The sequence below is a fragment of the Amphiprion ocellaris genome, chromosome 2, assembly GCF_022539595.1.
Source record: "Amphiprion ocellaris isolate individual 3 ecotype Okinawa chromosome 2, ASM2253959v1, whole genome shotgun sequence".
In the NCBI taxonomy this organism is placed as follows: domain Eukaryota; kingdom Metazoa; phylum Chordata; class Actinopteri; family Pomacentridae; genus Amphiprion; species Amphiprion ocellaris.
Window position 1 is genome coordinate 36,765,832 of NC_072767.1, and position 14,872 is coordinate 36,780,703.

The window sequence follows — 14,872 nt, forward strand, 5'->3', positions numbered from 1 at the left end:
GTATTTTCTCTCCAGGCATATTTGCTGAACCTCATGTGAACTTTTGTGCAATCCCAATGCGCAAAGATGTTCCTTGAAGGTTTTTATTGCTGTTATAAAGTTTTATAGTTAATAGGTTCCATTATAAGGGACAAGATGTGTAGTCATGCTGACACGCAAAAACACGCAAAAATCAAAGTGACTGTGCACAATTTTGTTACGGAGTTGGTGGAGTTTTGGGAAAATAGAAGCAAAACAAGAGTTAATGAGTTATCAGTGATTAAATCGATTAGGTAACTATGAATCTTGCGTAATTGTGCAGGGAGGTTCTCTTCAAAAACCAATGGATTCTAAAGAAAAAGTGGGGTTGTTCCCTTATTTTATGAGTCATGATGAGATTTTTAAAATTTCTTTTCACTAAATCCATTTTTATCTTAAACACACTTAATTTGTTGTGCAGTTACAAGGAGCAGTAAAGTTTCTTGGGAATTTTTCTATCGACCAAAGTCAGGGAGGTCTATTTGCATTTGCTATGAAGTTTTAGCTTTAACAAAAATCAACAGGCTCCTCCATTACAAGGAGTAAAATGCACACTGGAAAATCAAGATAAATTTGCAGAATTTTGTCAAGAAGCCTGGGTAGTTTAGTGAAGAAAATGCTAAACAAGCCTTAGAGAGTTATCATGAATTAAACTGATTAATTCATGATGGATTTTGCACCTTACACAGAGAGGTGCTCTTTAATCCCGTCCAGGAGTGCAGTTGAATGATGTAGGAAATCATTCATTCCAGCTATTTTATCTTCACCACACCTAGACTGTTGCTGAATGACAAGGAGCAGTGAGGCTTCTTGAAGCCTGACTGGATTTGTCATGAAGACTTATCATTAAAAGGTTCCATTCTAAGTAATATAATATACTTGATGTACTCATGCATGTTGTAAGGAGCACAAAAATATCAACCTAATTGTGCAGAATTTTGTCAAGGAGTTGGTGCAGTTTAGTGAAAATAGAAGCAAAACAAGAGTTAATGAGTGATCATAGAATAAATTGATTGGTTAGTTATGGGGCGTGATTGTGCAGCGACGTTCTCTTAAAAAACAATAGATTTTGTAGAAAAAGTTGAAAGTTGGTTCCTTTATTGTAGAATGATGACAAGATTTGTTCACTTCTTTTCACTCCAGCTGTTTTTTCTTAAACATATCTGAACTATTGTGCAATCATTGGAACAGTGAAGCTTCTTGAAGTGTCTGTTATCAAAGTCATGGAGGCCTGGCTGCACCTGTCATAAAGCACTGGGACTAACAGGTTCCATTATAACGATATGGACAAGCAGGGCTAAAATGTACTTGGTGCCTTCATGCATACTGGTTATTTATTTAAATGAACCGCTGTTCACTTGAAAAAAACAGTTTGGACAGAGCTTTCAGTGAGTGGATTTGATGCAGAAACAAGTCAATTTCCAAGAAAACTGCACTGCAACAAGTAAAAGCATTCAGCATATTCAAAGATATGCATAGATTTGAACAAAAACAGCATTTATGTTTAAAAACTTTCCCATGTTTTATTCAAATTGCACATTCTAAAAACATTCTCCACCTACAGCTGACTCATTATTCTTACAACTTACTGAGGGATTTTGAGTAATATGAGAGGAGAGAGGAGAGAGGCTGTTTATTGTAGACAAAGCTGCTCAGCAAGGCAGCGCATGAGAAAACCATAATGATGCTGAGGGTAGACGAAGGTTTGGTCTCTGGTTCTGGTACCACTCTGGTCTTGAAAGGCTGAATCACTCGATCCCATTGAGTGAGAATCGCCTGACGGGCTCCAGCCCAACGGCCTGGTCCAGTCAGACGGTACTGATATGGGGTGGCAGGACCGTAGAAAACCTGCAGCGCCAGTTTGGGATCCGTCACAAAGAGCCACGGTATGTTTGGTCGAGCCCCGACCTGCTCTGCCAGAGAGTCCTGGTAAGGGATGTAGTCCACATACAGGGGGTAACGCTCTGAACAGGCATGTCTAACAGACGGACACGGAAAAGAACATTGTAAAAAGAGAAACAAATAGCTATATAGGTTCAAAGATTTTGCAACAAGTTGTTACTGGTGATCATTCCACCAAATTAATACACAGTTTTGGTCACATTAGCAGCTTTATTATTCAGCTTAATTGTTTCTTACTTCTGATGCATCTCTGCTGTGTCTTTCTCAATTTCCTTCATCATGATCTTGTCAGTTGGGAGGGTTATTAAGCCTGCAGGGAAGAATTCAGTCAGACTGAAACATAGACAATAAAGGTTTCTAACATTTATCTTAAGCTGGATTTATGCTTTTGCACGGTTTGCTTTTGCTACCTTCATGATGATGCTGTAGCTGCGAATCATCATCATTAGCTTCATGCACACAAGAAACATCAAGAATGAAAGTTTTAAACAGTTTTAGCAGTTCTTCTTTATCAACAATTTACAGTTATTTCACAGATTTTCTTTGTTTTGTTAAATTACAGATAATAATTTGTAAAAATAACAGACAAAAAGTATAAAATTGCATGTTAACTGTTGAAAAAATACAGGAAAAATGGCTAAAATTGCAAGCAGTGTCCACCTGAAAAATGTTTAACAAATAGTAATTTGTTCTTCTTTGATGTCTAACTGCAAAATAACACTATTTTACTGTATTTATATCAACAAAAATATCATTATTTTGCAGATATTTACTGTTAATTGAAAGAAAATGTAAGTATATTAAAGGATGGAAAAACAGTTAATCGTTTTAAACTGTTGTTTAACAGATTATCCCATTTATTTTAATTACTGATGTTGAAGAAATTTACCCCAAGTCCTCATGCAAAGTTTTCTGGAGTGGGATGGTTATTAGCATTCTGGTATACCGTGGGCTTACAACACAGAGTGTGAGTCTGTGAAGGTAAGCTGACCCAGAACTTTTACCGAGTAAAACGTTTTATACAGCTGGTCAGACAGATGGGAGGGGACAGTATGTAAATAAAGAAAAGAACAGTGGTCAGTTTACATATGGCTGCTAATCATTGACAAACGGTGATGTGGAGTCAAGCCGTCTGGACAACAAAAGGTAAGAGAACGAGGCTTCTGGCAGGCGACTGAATCAAGGAGACTAGCGGACAACAATTGGTAAGAGAGTTATCAGTATAACAAAGAGTGACACTAGGGGTAGGGGGTGTCTGTAGCAAAATGATGTGCTATTTTCTTCATCGCTGTTAATATCTGGCAAAAACACAGAAAAAAGTATTATTTTACATGTTGACTGTAAAATAACAAAACAGTACAAAACTGTGCATCCTCAAAAATCTGTAGTTTTACCAAGAGAAGTTAGTTTTACGGCATTTATCCAGGTTGTTTTCTGCTGACTAGATCCCTACTTGTGTTTTATCTACTCTCAGATATACGACATTCTGGATAAAAGCATCTGCTAAATGAAACTGTAGAACTGTAAGCCTGTTCTTTTACAATATGTAATCACAACATGACACAGTTTTACTGGACTGTTTTTGAATGATAAGTTTTCCATAGTTTTTTTAATGTGTTGCTTTCTGTAATCATTGCTGCCAGATCTTTTGATGTATTTATTTTTCCAGTTTAACTATTTTATGTAGAGCACAAGGAAGTTCCTGTCCAGTTTCCACTTTAAGTGCCTCCTTATCAGTTCACTATCAGTCATTTCAAATGTTAACAGGCCTTTATAAACACCACATATCAGATTAATGGCCTCACTGACTCAGTACACCTGCAGAAAACTTTGTTCCTGTGTAGCAGTTTACCTTTAAACACTCTTGTAGCCCAGCGGGCCTGCATCTCAGCCAGAGGGTTGATCGCCCCGAAGCCATGGATGAAGCCCACTACTGCCAGCGTGGGTTTGGTCAGAGTAGGATGGAAAATATGCTTGTAGAGACACAGCCTGTAGCCACATTTAGCCTGCAGGGCTGCAGGCAGGAAAGGGAAGCCGTAGTTGTAGCCTGTAGCAAACACCACGACATCCACCTGTATGAAAGACACACTTTATAACAATTTGAGGTCATTCAGCTGAGATATGTCCCCCTGCTGCACTTTGGTTACTTTATTAGTTCAAAGTTGTCTTATGAGGTGTGACAGTGCAAAACTAGCGGAGTTATATTACCTTGAGAGAACAGCAAACTTGTTCTGATTACTATGGAAAAAAAGATACAGATACACAGCAAGTTTCCACCAGGTCTTTTTTCTCTCAGTGGAGTTTTAACTCTCTAAAAATGCATTCTGGAAAGTCTGCTTACATGGCAGTTTTGTTTCTTATAAGCCTAATTTAATGAGTTAAGTGGGCTTTAATCTGTTTATTCGTTCAACTTAATAATTTAAATCAAAATGCTTTAAGTGATAAGAGCTCATTTGTAAGTTCTAAGATGTGCAAATCAAAATTCTATAAGTAAAATCACTAGAAATTACCAAAACTCATATATTTACATTCAAGTAAACTAGAGAGGCTGAGCTGATTTTAATACAATCCTTTATGAGGTTTTATAGTTTGTACAAAAATGAGCATATAATCACATCATGAATAAATAAACTAAATAAATGGGGCATTCCAGAAATGAATGCTGATATGCCACACATTTTACGACATGAATTCAATACATATGTTGAGCCACAGTTAAGAAAAGCATTAATATTCACCTTATCTATGATGCTGCCATCAGTGAAGATCACACTGGACCCAGAGAATTCCTTTACGTTGGGTTTCACTTGAACACGACCTGAGATGATCCGAGCTGGCAGGTCGTCGTTGACTACAGGAACCTGTGCAAAAAAGCTGCAAACAAAACGGCAGCAATGAACAGTCATGAGAAAAAAAGTTTGCACACATTTGTAAAGACCATGTACATCTGAGCAGTTATGAGTTTCCAATGACTCCTATAATACAATCACTAAAACACATGCATCTTTGTCTCATCTTTGTCTTTCATAGATTTATTATAAGTCCTCTGGGAATGTGTGAAAATCTGTTGGGTCAAAATATGTTTTTCTTTGCGATTGTATATGATCGATGTAGAAGAAGCATCTCAGAGACACATTAGGTAGATTGTCCCAGTGTGAGATGGAAGTCACAGCTGGAAAAAAATTGTTTGTTATGTTTATTTTACATGAAACCAGAAAAATATTGCTAATTATTAATTTAGCCCATTTAGGGTTCAAACTCTTCTCATGAAAATCTTTTGTTTGTGTGTTTTTTATTTAAATCGGCACTCGAACACTTCAGATCATGATTATTGGTCCATGACACTATATAAACTGAAGTGTGAACTATGAATGTGTGGAGAAACTTTTAGAACTGAATGGATTCACAGAATAAATGCACAAATGCACAACAGGAACATGTTTCTGCATGAGTGAACTTCTTATCTGCCGTTTTTGCAGAAGCATTATCAAACACTTAGAACACCTCTAAGCTTTTTTCTGACGCCATCTGGAGGTCAAACTTCAAATTTTGACAACAAACAACAAAGACGTGTTCAGTTATTTCATAAAGGATTCACATCTTGAGTCACACCCTTAAAAATAAACTTTTAAATGAAATGTTAACCGAAGAAACTACAATAAAAAAAGCATTCTTATGTGGAATATGATACGTTACGCATGCTTTGGTTGAAGGCCATATAATTTGTGGTCAAACGGTGCGTTCAGCTTCTTCTCCAAAGTCTTATTGGTCCATGAGGGGAAGAGCTTCCGTATCAGATTGCCCATTCGAGAAACACGAACGATGTCAGCTGGTAACCCCCCAGGTGCGACACGACCGATTACCCAGGCTCCACTCCTGGTGCTCAGGTACACCTGCAGGTCAGAGAGGTTTCAGGTTCATAAGCTCAGCCTTTAATATGAAACCACAGTGCTAGTTTGTTGTTGCTGAAAAAGGTTGAAGTGCAGAGATGTTGTTTATTCATGTACCTTCTCTGCAACTCTGCTGATATCAACTGCAATATCACCTCCAGAGTTCCCGATCCCGATCACCACCACTCTCTTCCCCTCCAAACCCTCAGCACTGCGGTAATCCCAGCTGTGGAAATATCTGCCTTGGAAGCTCTCAATACCTGCGATGCAACAAAGAAATGAAATTACAGTAGCTTGCACACACAGAAATTTCATTTTTATTGCACTGTTGCATCCTCAATGCAGAACAATTATTGTGTGACATGTGCAGTTGGAGGAAAAGCTGCTGCAGAGTGGTTCTCTCTTCAGTTTACCTGGGAAGTCCGTGAGCGGCAGGTGAGGTTGGGTGAAATGTCCGGTGCAAACTATCACTGCATCGAAAACATGCATCTGCCTCGAAGCCTCCGTCTTCTCCGTCTCCACCTCCCACTGACCACTCGCTGCAAAATCTGGTCTCTGCCTCACACTGATCACAGTAGTCTGACACACAAACAAACAGCGTTGAAATACCCTACAGTGCAAACCCCAGCTACATTTTTTAGTTCCAAAAACATTCTGCTAAGTTCTTGTGACGGTTTTAAGCGGGAGGTTTTGTTTGAGTTTCCAGAATCTTCTACTTAGAGGCAGGTAACGCTTCTAAAGAAGTTCTAAAGTTGATAACACTGCCAAACTAACATTCTTCAAACATTTCCCAAATGTCGCAATGTGAATGTTGTTCTTTTGTTATCGTGCAGCGTTGTGGGAATGTTTTGTAATGTGTTACTTCAGCAACATCCCTAAAACATTCTCTTTGCAGGAAAAATGTTCTGTCTTTGTTGATTCATTTCATTACAGGATAGTTTGATGAGAAACGTTCTATCGTCTGAGGCTTTGACAACATCTTGAAAACGTTTTTAGAAATGTTGGTTAGAGAACATTCTTCCTTTGTTATGTTCAAGCATCATCTAAATGCTGCAGCTAAAACATTCTGTCCTAATTCACTTTTTTTCCCCTCATAGGAACATTATTTAAATTGATAAATCCTAAAAAAGTTCTTTGGACATTAAATTTAAAATGCTTTCTTTAAAACAGTATGAACATCACATGCTATTATATGCAGTCATTTACTATACACTACAATCTACTTTACAATCTGTTTTCACTTTGACATGAAAGAGTCTTTCTTTGTAAATTCTTGCCAAAAAGTCAAATACGCTGACCATAATTCAATAGTGAAAAGCAATAAAAGAAAATTTCTGAGAGGAATAAGCACTTTTACAGTTACACCTGTTGGTATGTCCTTCAGGAACAAACCTGAAGCTCACTGACCTGCAGGTGAATGTGCTGCGTTAGATTAAAAGCCTGAGCGTAGAGACGCAGATAAATCATGATCTCAGAGTGATGCATGTTGTTTGGAAGCTCAGCGGGAGGCGGGAAATCGCTGAAGGACATCATCTCTTTGGAGCTGTTGATAACCACCGACTGATAGATGTTGGCCCGTCCAGGCTCCGGCTTCTCCTAAGGAGAGAAAAAATGAAAACCACATCTTTCACTTTCAGCTTCACCTGAAATCTAAATATTGTCTGTATATGATAATAGTGTGCTGGTAAAGTGAAAATAGTGTGACAGATCTCCCCTACTACAGAGATCTTTTGGAATACATGGTTAAAGGAGTTCACTGTGGATAGTCACCATGAGTATGAAAATAATTATATTGTTTTTTTCTGCAGTTATTCATGTATTATGTTGGCTTTAATGGAATACTGGTCGTAATGCAGGTTTCTTTTTCATTTTACAATTGATTTAACATCACTCGCACATTTTAGCAATATTTTTTAAAAACAATTTCATGTGATGTTACAGATTTCCCTGTTTCATTAAATTACAGATAACTAGCAAAATTGCAGAAAAAAAAGTATTCATTTACATGTTAACCATGAAAAAACAGACCAAAACTGTACTGTAGCAATTACTCATGTTACGATGTTTGACTGTAAAATTACAATATAATTAAAATGAGCAAAAATATTGATATTGTACAGATGTTCACTGTAATTTGAAAGAAAGAAAATATGTATATCAAGGAGTGAAAAATGTTAAATATCTTTTTAAATTGATTATCCCTGCTTTGCTATACTACAAATAACTGGTGGAGTCACAGAAAAAGGTTTGAATTTGCATGTTGATGGTAAAAACAAAAAAATAAAGCCACATGAAAAGTGTTTGCTTTTACAGACAGTAATCTGTAATTCAACAGTGTTGAAATTAAATCTCCAGTCTGTTGTCAGGGCTCCCTCCTCCATTCCTGCCTCAGCCCCTACCTGATCTCTTTTTCCTTCTCTCTCCCTCCCCGTCTGTTGCTGGGCGGACCTGTTCTCCACAGCTGCCGCTCGTTACTAATTACCCGTCATCCACAGAACTCCGGGCAGCTGTGGGACGACACACCTGACAATCATCTTGCAATAAAAACCGGTCTGACTCCACTCCCTGCCAGATCGTAAACTTTGCTTCTACCAGTCAGTTTGCTTTAGCCGTTGCTGCATGCATTCTGTTTTAGTAGTGAATTCTGTTTTAATCCTGTTTTTCTTGTTTAGATCGTCGACCCTCCCCTCACACCCTAACATCTGCTAAAAAATATCTATATTTTAATGATGCTTACAATTTTTTACTGTTAACTTTTTTCTTGTTTTTTTTTTTACAGTATTCCATCATTTAATATACTTCCTGGCATGCTTTTTAATGGATTTTTTTAATTATGTTTCTTTACGGTGCTTTCAAAGCCTGTCTGGTTCTGGCCTCAGGCTAAACTGAGATCTAAAAGTGATTGTTGCTTGTCCTTGTCTGAACTTTGCTGGATGAGATTAAGCTCAGAATCTTTTAAATCTGTGATTGCAAACTTGCTTTTATATGTCATCTAAATATTGCTCATTAAGGTTTTTAGTTTTTTCGTATTTACCTACAATACAATTTGCATGTTGTCTTTTAGCATCATTTGCCAGTTTGCCTGTAATTTTGCCTTGCTGTTGTTGGCCCTGTTGTCCTGATTCCTGTTATTTTGACTTCTGGATACCCTTCTTTTGCTTTTCCTGTCAAAGCAAATGTAAATAATTTGCTTATAGTATCATATAGAAGCATTCATGTCCCTCACCTTAAATTTCCACAGACCTCCAATGTCATAGCTGCTCTCGAAGCACGTGGGTTCCAGACCTTCCTCCAAACAGGCTTTGATGCTGGTCAGACCTGAGGGTCCTGCACCGATCACTGCCACTCTCTGAGCCGCCATGATGGACTGAAAGCTAGCAGCGACGAGAACGAGGTTGAAGCTGGACTGAGAAGGATGGCGGATCAAAGATATGTGTTGTTGTGTGTCCTTGAAGCATTTGAGGGCGGTTCATTTTCATTTTCACACAGGTGTGTCTTTGGAAACCAATCAGGTTTTTGCCAGTTCTGTTGTGCCTCTAAATTAGATCAAACTGACTGCAGAGTGGCTGCAGGCACTTCTTTGGAAGTTTTCCCGCTAATTGCCCCCTGGGTACAAATGACGTTTTCTGTATCTGAATCTTGTCTCTAAAGTCCGTCAAACTGCTGGCCCTTTGCCCTCTACAACCACAGGAAAACAGCCTCCAGGTGATGACTCAAGCGTAAGCAGCATCGCTCTCACGCTTACATGCTTTGTGCTGTGAACTCGCTGAACTAAATGTTTTAACCTGCTACAGGTTTGACCGTTTCCAAGGTTCAGCTACTCTCTAAATCATAATGTTGGACTCAAGGAAGATAATTAATGCATTAATTTTCTGTTTAACTACTCTGTTGGATAATTAAAGCAGCTTTTAAATCAGATCATAACATTAATTCAGCTTTGATTTGTGCTTTCTGTGCACACAGACATTGAGAAGAAACCTGGTGAAAATTTGTTTTACATTTTAGACCAGCAGGAACAATGCAAGGGAACAGATGTAGGTGTTTTGAATTCAGGATTTGTTCATGGAGAAACAATTTGAACTTGGTGAATCAAATCAGGGCCGTTTGCAGCAAATACCCGAGATGTATTGTGAAGCCAGGTGTCGCATTGCACAAGCTTTTGTTCCCAAAGAGATTGACTTCTTACTTAATAAATGACTAATCATCAAAACTGATATATACTGTCATAGAGCTACAAAAACAATCAGTCCTGCAAATGAACCTGTAATTATTCTGTGCATGTGCTCAGACATATATACAGAACATGTTTTCTAAACTACTTTATTTTTTTACTACACTAGAGCATTTGTACGCTACATCAGAAATGAAAGACTGTGACTGTCTCTGCACGTCATCACAAAAGATCAGGGCTGTGGGCTGTGTATCAATGCATAGTAAATATTTGTCACTAATAAAGTTGTTTGATAACTGTCCATTCATACATCTTGCATCATGATTTTTGGTCACCCAGTAAACCAAAAGTCCCCAAGGAAAGTCTTGCTGCTCTCCAGAATCTGAGCTGCACCTTGCAGCATTGGGATGGTGTCATTTTTAGACAAGACCACAGCCACTATTAGAGTTCCTCCAAATGTGAGCAGCCAAGGAGAACACAGGGCCGACCTCCTGGTCTCTGGTTCTGGTACCTGTCTGGTTCTGAAAGGCTGAACAACTCGTTCCCACTGAGTGAGGATGGCCTGTCGGGCTCCAGCCCACCGTCCAGGCCCAGTGAGACGGAACTGATAAGGAGTGCAGGGACCAAAGCAAGACCTTCATCCAGAGAACAGGAATCCCTCAGAAGGAGCCTCAGGAGGTTTGGTCCAACACCTATCTGAGATTGAAAGTCTATCATGAAGGTTTTGTCCTCTTTATACAATGTGAATGGTGAAATTTTATACAGTGTTAAAGTGAACCAACCTCCCCAGCCATGAAATCCAGGTATGGGATGTAATCTACCTGTAGAACAGCCACTTGTGGGCTGGGATAGCTGAGGAAAAAAAGGAACGATGTGGATTCTTACATATTATACATCATGTTCCAGACTTACTGATGAATGAATCACTTGACTGTGTCATCAAGAGATATCAGTTAGAGGATCAAGTGTACCTTTGCATGTTTATCCGTCTGTCAGACTCAATGACTTCCAGCATTTTCTCCTCAGATGGAAGACAGCTCAAACCTTGAAGGTAAAACACACCAGTTGACACAACATTTTTGTTAACCCAGTGTGTTTGCATGTATGAAGAGTTTACCTGAAAAGACCTTAACAGCCCAACGTGCCTGCATTTCCACCAAAGGCATGATTGGCCCTTTTGCTTGGAGAAGACCCATTATGGCCAGTGTGGGGTGTTGCAGGGATGGAGGAAATGCTCTTCTGAATTATGAAAAACCTTGTTAGAATAGTGGTCATAGTGTAAACATGAAAAAATTAATCTCATTCGTGAAGTGAATGAAACAAAGAAAAATAGTCGACAATCTGTCAAATTTATCATTACAATCTAGCTCAGTTATTGGTTAGTCAGAGATGTCCTTTAGTTTTTAATTTAATGTTGTTTTGTAGAAAAGCAATGGATAAATTACAGAATTCATACAGTTATGTGTAAAAGTATGTTAAGAAGGCATATAACTGAAACTCTTCAAAATATTAAAAACATTCTGAAGCATTGCCACCTTAATGTGGTGAAGGGATTTATGTGTCCCTGTGATCCTGGGGAGCTATGCTGTCGGGGGAAATAGCAACTGGTAGGGTCTCCCAAGGCAAGTTAGTCCTAGGGGAGGAACTACACTGAAAGCAATTCACAGAACCTCTATGAAAATGCATACAAGGCTAAGGACCTCCTTGTCTGGATTAGGGCATTAGACACGGGGCCCCCCTGCTGGAGCCAGGCCTGGGAGGGGTGCTTGCCAGTGGTTAAGCATCTGTCTAGGTGGAGCTTGGTCTGGCACAGCTGAAAAGAAAACAGGGATCTGTTGCCCAGTGGGCCCACTACCTTCAGGGCTTGAGGTTGAGTGTGATGCCTACCAGGCAGAAGGCATGGGTGAGCACCTCAGCATTCTGGCCCCTGGTGGTGTGGAGTGGTTGTGGAGATGTAGAACATCACCTCACTGAGAGGGAAGGAACCTGAGCTGATGGTGAAGCAATACTGACTAGATATAGTTAAGCTCACCTCATTGCACCGCAAAGGTTCTGGAGCCATACTGGATTTCTGTGCTAGTCATGGATTGGCCCCAACAAACATCACATTCAAGAATAAGGTGGCTAATGTGGGGTCTTGGTACCAGAGCATCTAGGACCAAGGAAAATAATCATTTTTTTAGTTGTGTCTGCAGACCTGCAATTGTATCTTGGACACTCAACTGAAAAGACGACTGTTAACTGTTCACTGCCTGGTGCAAGCTCATATTTGAGATTCAAATATGAGATTGCAGGTACAAGTGACTGTAATTAATTTTATCTGCAGGATGACTGGGTTTCGGGGCGAAAAGCTCAGACATCCACAGGAAGGTCAGAGAAAAGTCACTGCTTTTTTGTGGCACAAGCAGCTAGATGAGGTGGTTTAGGCATCCAACTATGATGTCTCCTGGGCAACTTCCTTTGGAAGTGTTCTAGGCACATCCAGATGGGAGGTAGTCCCAGAACTTGCAAGAAGGAATGCATATCTCATGTGGTGTGGGAATGTCTCAGAGTCCTCAAGGAGGAACTGGACAGTGTGGCTGGGGAGAGGGATGTTTGGAATGACCTGCTGCATGCATGGATGGATGGATGGATGGATGGATGGATGATTAAAATCTAACTGGTGATTAACATCAAAGAAGAGGACAACTGTGCAATATTTAATCTCTTATCTTTACATTTCAGATGATAGCAGTGTCAGCTATGCTTGCTATTCAACATGAGCTTACTTGTACAGTGTCAACTCTCCATGAGGTCCTTCAGACAGAGCTGAGGGGAGGAATGGGAATGTCCCGTTATAACCTGTACAAAAGACCACAGCATCGATGTTCTCCTCCACTGTGCCATCTTCAAATACAACTCCTGATCCCTTGAACCCTATTAGATTGGGCTTCATAGCTAATGCTCCCTGAAGGATTCGGCCAGGAAGATCATCATTGATCAAAGGCTTTTTGTCCATAATTCTGTGAAAGAAGAAAAGATAGCTAAAATCAATCAAAGTATCTTTGCTACAAACATCGTATTAGTTAAATGTCTGCAGAGTAGCTGCTAAACATGTGCATGTTGTCACTGACATTGTGAGTGTGTTACCATTCCAATATTAACATTAAACTCAAAGCTTTTCTGTTTCATTGTACAGCTCTGACTGTCATTCCATGGAGCACAAAGTGAAGCTGAAGTGTTAAACAGTGGATTCCTATGTTGCCCACTGTCTCAGACTCAATAAGTATATGATTAAAAGTATGAAAAATCTTCTAATCAAATAAAATGAAACAAACACAGAAATAAGGAGAGTTGCTTGAAGCTGTGCGATGGGAGCCCAAGAGAAATCCACATAAATAAATCTTTGTGGTCCAAAATCATTGTTTAGAATATAATAAATATCTCCCAGGTCAAAATACTGTATATCACCTGTGACTGGGTTTCAGGCCGTACAGACTGTGGTCATATCGCTGGTTCAGTGTTCTCTCTGCTGCCCAGTTCAACAAAGTCTTGGGAAGAAGCTGCAGGAGGATGGTGTTGAACCTGGTGATAAATGTCATGTCCAAAGGGAGGCCATTGCTGGACATCCTGCCCATCACCCAGGAACCCTGACGGGTGCTGAGAAATGTCTGTTTGAGAGGATGAGAGGACTGGCTGTAAATTCAAGAAGCATACATAATAGTGTGTCCAATTCCTCATATTTATATAATTATCAGTCCTAACAAACTCATGACAGTTTAGTGTTTAGGCCTGAGGGTGTAGATTGATATTGGGGCATTGCAACTTTTCTGTTCTCATTGAGTCTTACCTTCTCTGCAGATCTACTAATTTCTACAGCAATATCTCCTCCAGAATTGCCAAGGCCAACCACCACCACCCTCTTTCCTCTGTAGTCATCTGCGTCTTTATATTCCCAGCTGTGAAAACACCGGCCAGAGAAAGTCTCATGTCCTGGAGAAACACAAATGTTGCAACTACTCAGAGGAAAACAAGAGTTCCAAGAATGTGCAGGTAAAAATATCGTGTTTGTTTACCTTACCTTTGAATTCAGACAGGGGTAAGGCTGGATGTGTGTAGTGACCTGAACACACCAGAACTGCATCAAAGATGTGTTTTTCTTCCTCTTCATTCCTGTTTATGGTTACTACATCCCACTGACCAGACACAGAGAAATCTGGCCTTTGTGTGACGCTCTTCACTGTGGTCTGCATGAACAAAAACATATACATTAATATTAGAGCAGTTTCAGTGCTCTCATCACAGCACTGAAACTGCTCTCCTCAAGGTCACCAATGATCTCCTCCTCTCCTCAGACTCTGGACAAGTCACCATCCTCATTCTTCTCGACCTCTCTGCAGCATTTGACACAATCAATCACTCCATCCTCCTGTCCCGCCTTCAATCCTCCATTAACATCACCGGCACCGCCCTCACCTGGTTCACATCATATCTCACTAATCGACAACAATTCATCAAGGTCAACAACTGCACATCACCCACCGCCCCCCTGTCCCATGGTGTCCCTCAAGGATCAGTACTTGGCCCCCTCCTCTTTATCCTGTACCTCCTCCCCCTCGGCAACATCATCCGCCGCCACAACCTACACTTCCATTGCTACGCCGACGATATCCAACTCTACATCTCCACCAACACCACCGCCACCACCACCCTCCCCTCTCTCTCCAGCTGCCTGGCCGACATTAAATCCTGGATGAGGAAAAATTTTCTCCTGCTAAACTGTGACAAGACTGATCTCATCCTTATCGGACCTAAATCACTCACACCATTTCCCCACCCCCCCATTACCATTGATAACACCACCCTATCTCCTTCTGCTCACATCCGCAACCTCGGTGTGATATTTGACAGC

General features: G+C 40.0%; 2 protein-coding genes across 5 annotated transcripts in view; both read right to left on the minus strand.

The window, feature by feature from the left end:
* Nucleotides 1-1,099: 1,099 nt before the first annotated feature.
* Nucleotides 1,100-9,417, minus strand: LOC111577520 (flavin-containing monooxygenase 5-like). 4 transcript variants are annotated; one of them, XM_055004755.1, is made up of 10 exons: nt 9,037-9,417; nt 7,218-7,406; nt 6,224-6,389; nt 5,928-6,070; nt 5,617-5,813; nt 4,659-4,794; nt 3,773-3,992; nt 2,331-2,369; nt 2,158-2,230; nt 1,100-1,996 (listed from the first exon to the last, which is right to left on the minus strand). In XM_055004755.1, the coding sequence occupies exons 1-10, from the start codon at nt 9,169-9,171 to the stop codon at nt 1,597-1,599; spliced, it is 1,698 nt and encodes a 565-aa protein (XP_054860730.1). In that variant the 5' UTR covers nt 9,172-9,417; the 3' UTR covers nt 1,100-1,596. The 4 variants fall into 4 exon arrangements, with proteins under 4 accessions (XP_054860730.1, XP_054860737.1, XP_023139610.2 ...); XM_055004762.1 differs by lacking the exon at nt 9,037-9,417 and adding an exon at nt 8,210-8,319; XM_023283842.3 differs by lacking the exon at nt 2,331-2,369 and having other exon boundaries at nt 9,037-9,405.
* Nucleotides 9,418-9,919: 502 nt separating this feature from the next.
* LOC111577511 (dimethylaniline monooxygenase [N-oxide-forming] 2-like) overlaps nt 9,920-14,872 on the minus strand; it is a 6,930-nt gene continuing 1,977 nt past the window's right edge. Inside the window, 10 exon segments of the mRNA XM_023283827.3 lie at nt 9,920-10,609; nt 10,611-10,634; nt 10,636-10,677; nt 10,764-10,833; nt 10,953-11,025; nt 11,099-11,220; nt 12,750-12,983; nt 13,432-13,631; nt 13,811-13,953; nt 14,042-14,207. Coding sequence (XP_023139595.2) covers nt 10,313-10,609; nt 10,611-10,634; nt 10,636-10,677; nt 10,764-10,833; nt 10,953-11,025; nt 11,099-11,220; nt 12,750-12,983; nt 13,432-13,631; nt 13,811-13,953; nt 14,042-14,207 — 1,371 coding nt within the window. The 3' untranslated portion in view covers nt 9,920-10,312.

Coding starts and splice junctions, on each gene's coding strand:
- LOC111577520 (XM_055004755.1), bottom strand. CDS start 9,171: ATGGCGGCTCAGAGAGTGGCAGTGATCGGTGCAGGACCCTCAGGTCTG. Junction 5,814..5,927: donor TCAGCAGAGTTGCAGAGAAG/GTACATGAATAA, acceptor TCTGACCTGCAG/GTGTACCTGAGCACCAGGAG. Junction 2,231..2,330: donor GCTACAGCATCATCATGAAG/GTAGCAAAAGCA, acceptor TCTTCCCTGCAG/GCTTAATAACCCTCCCAACT.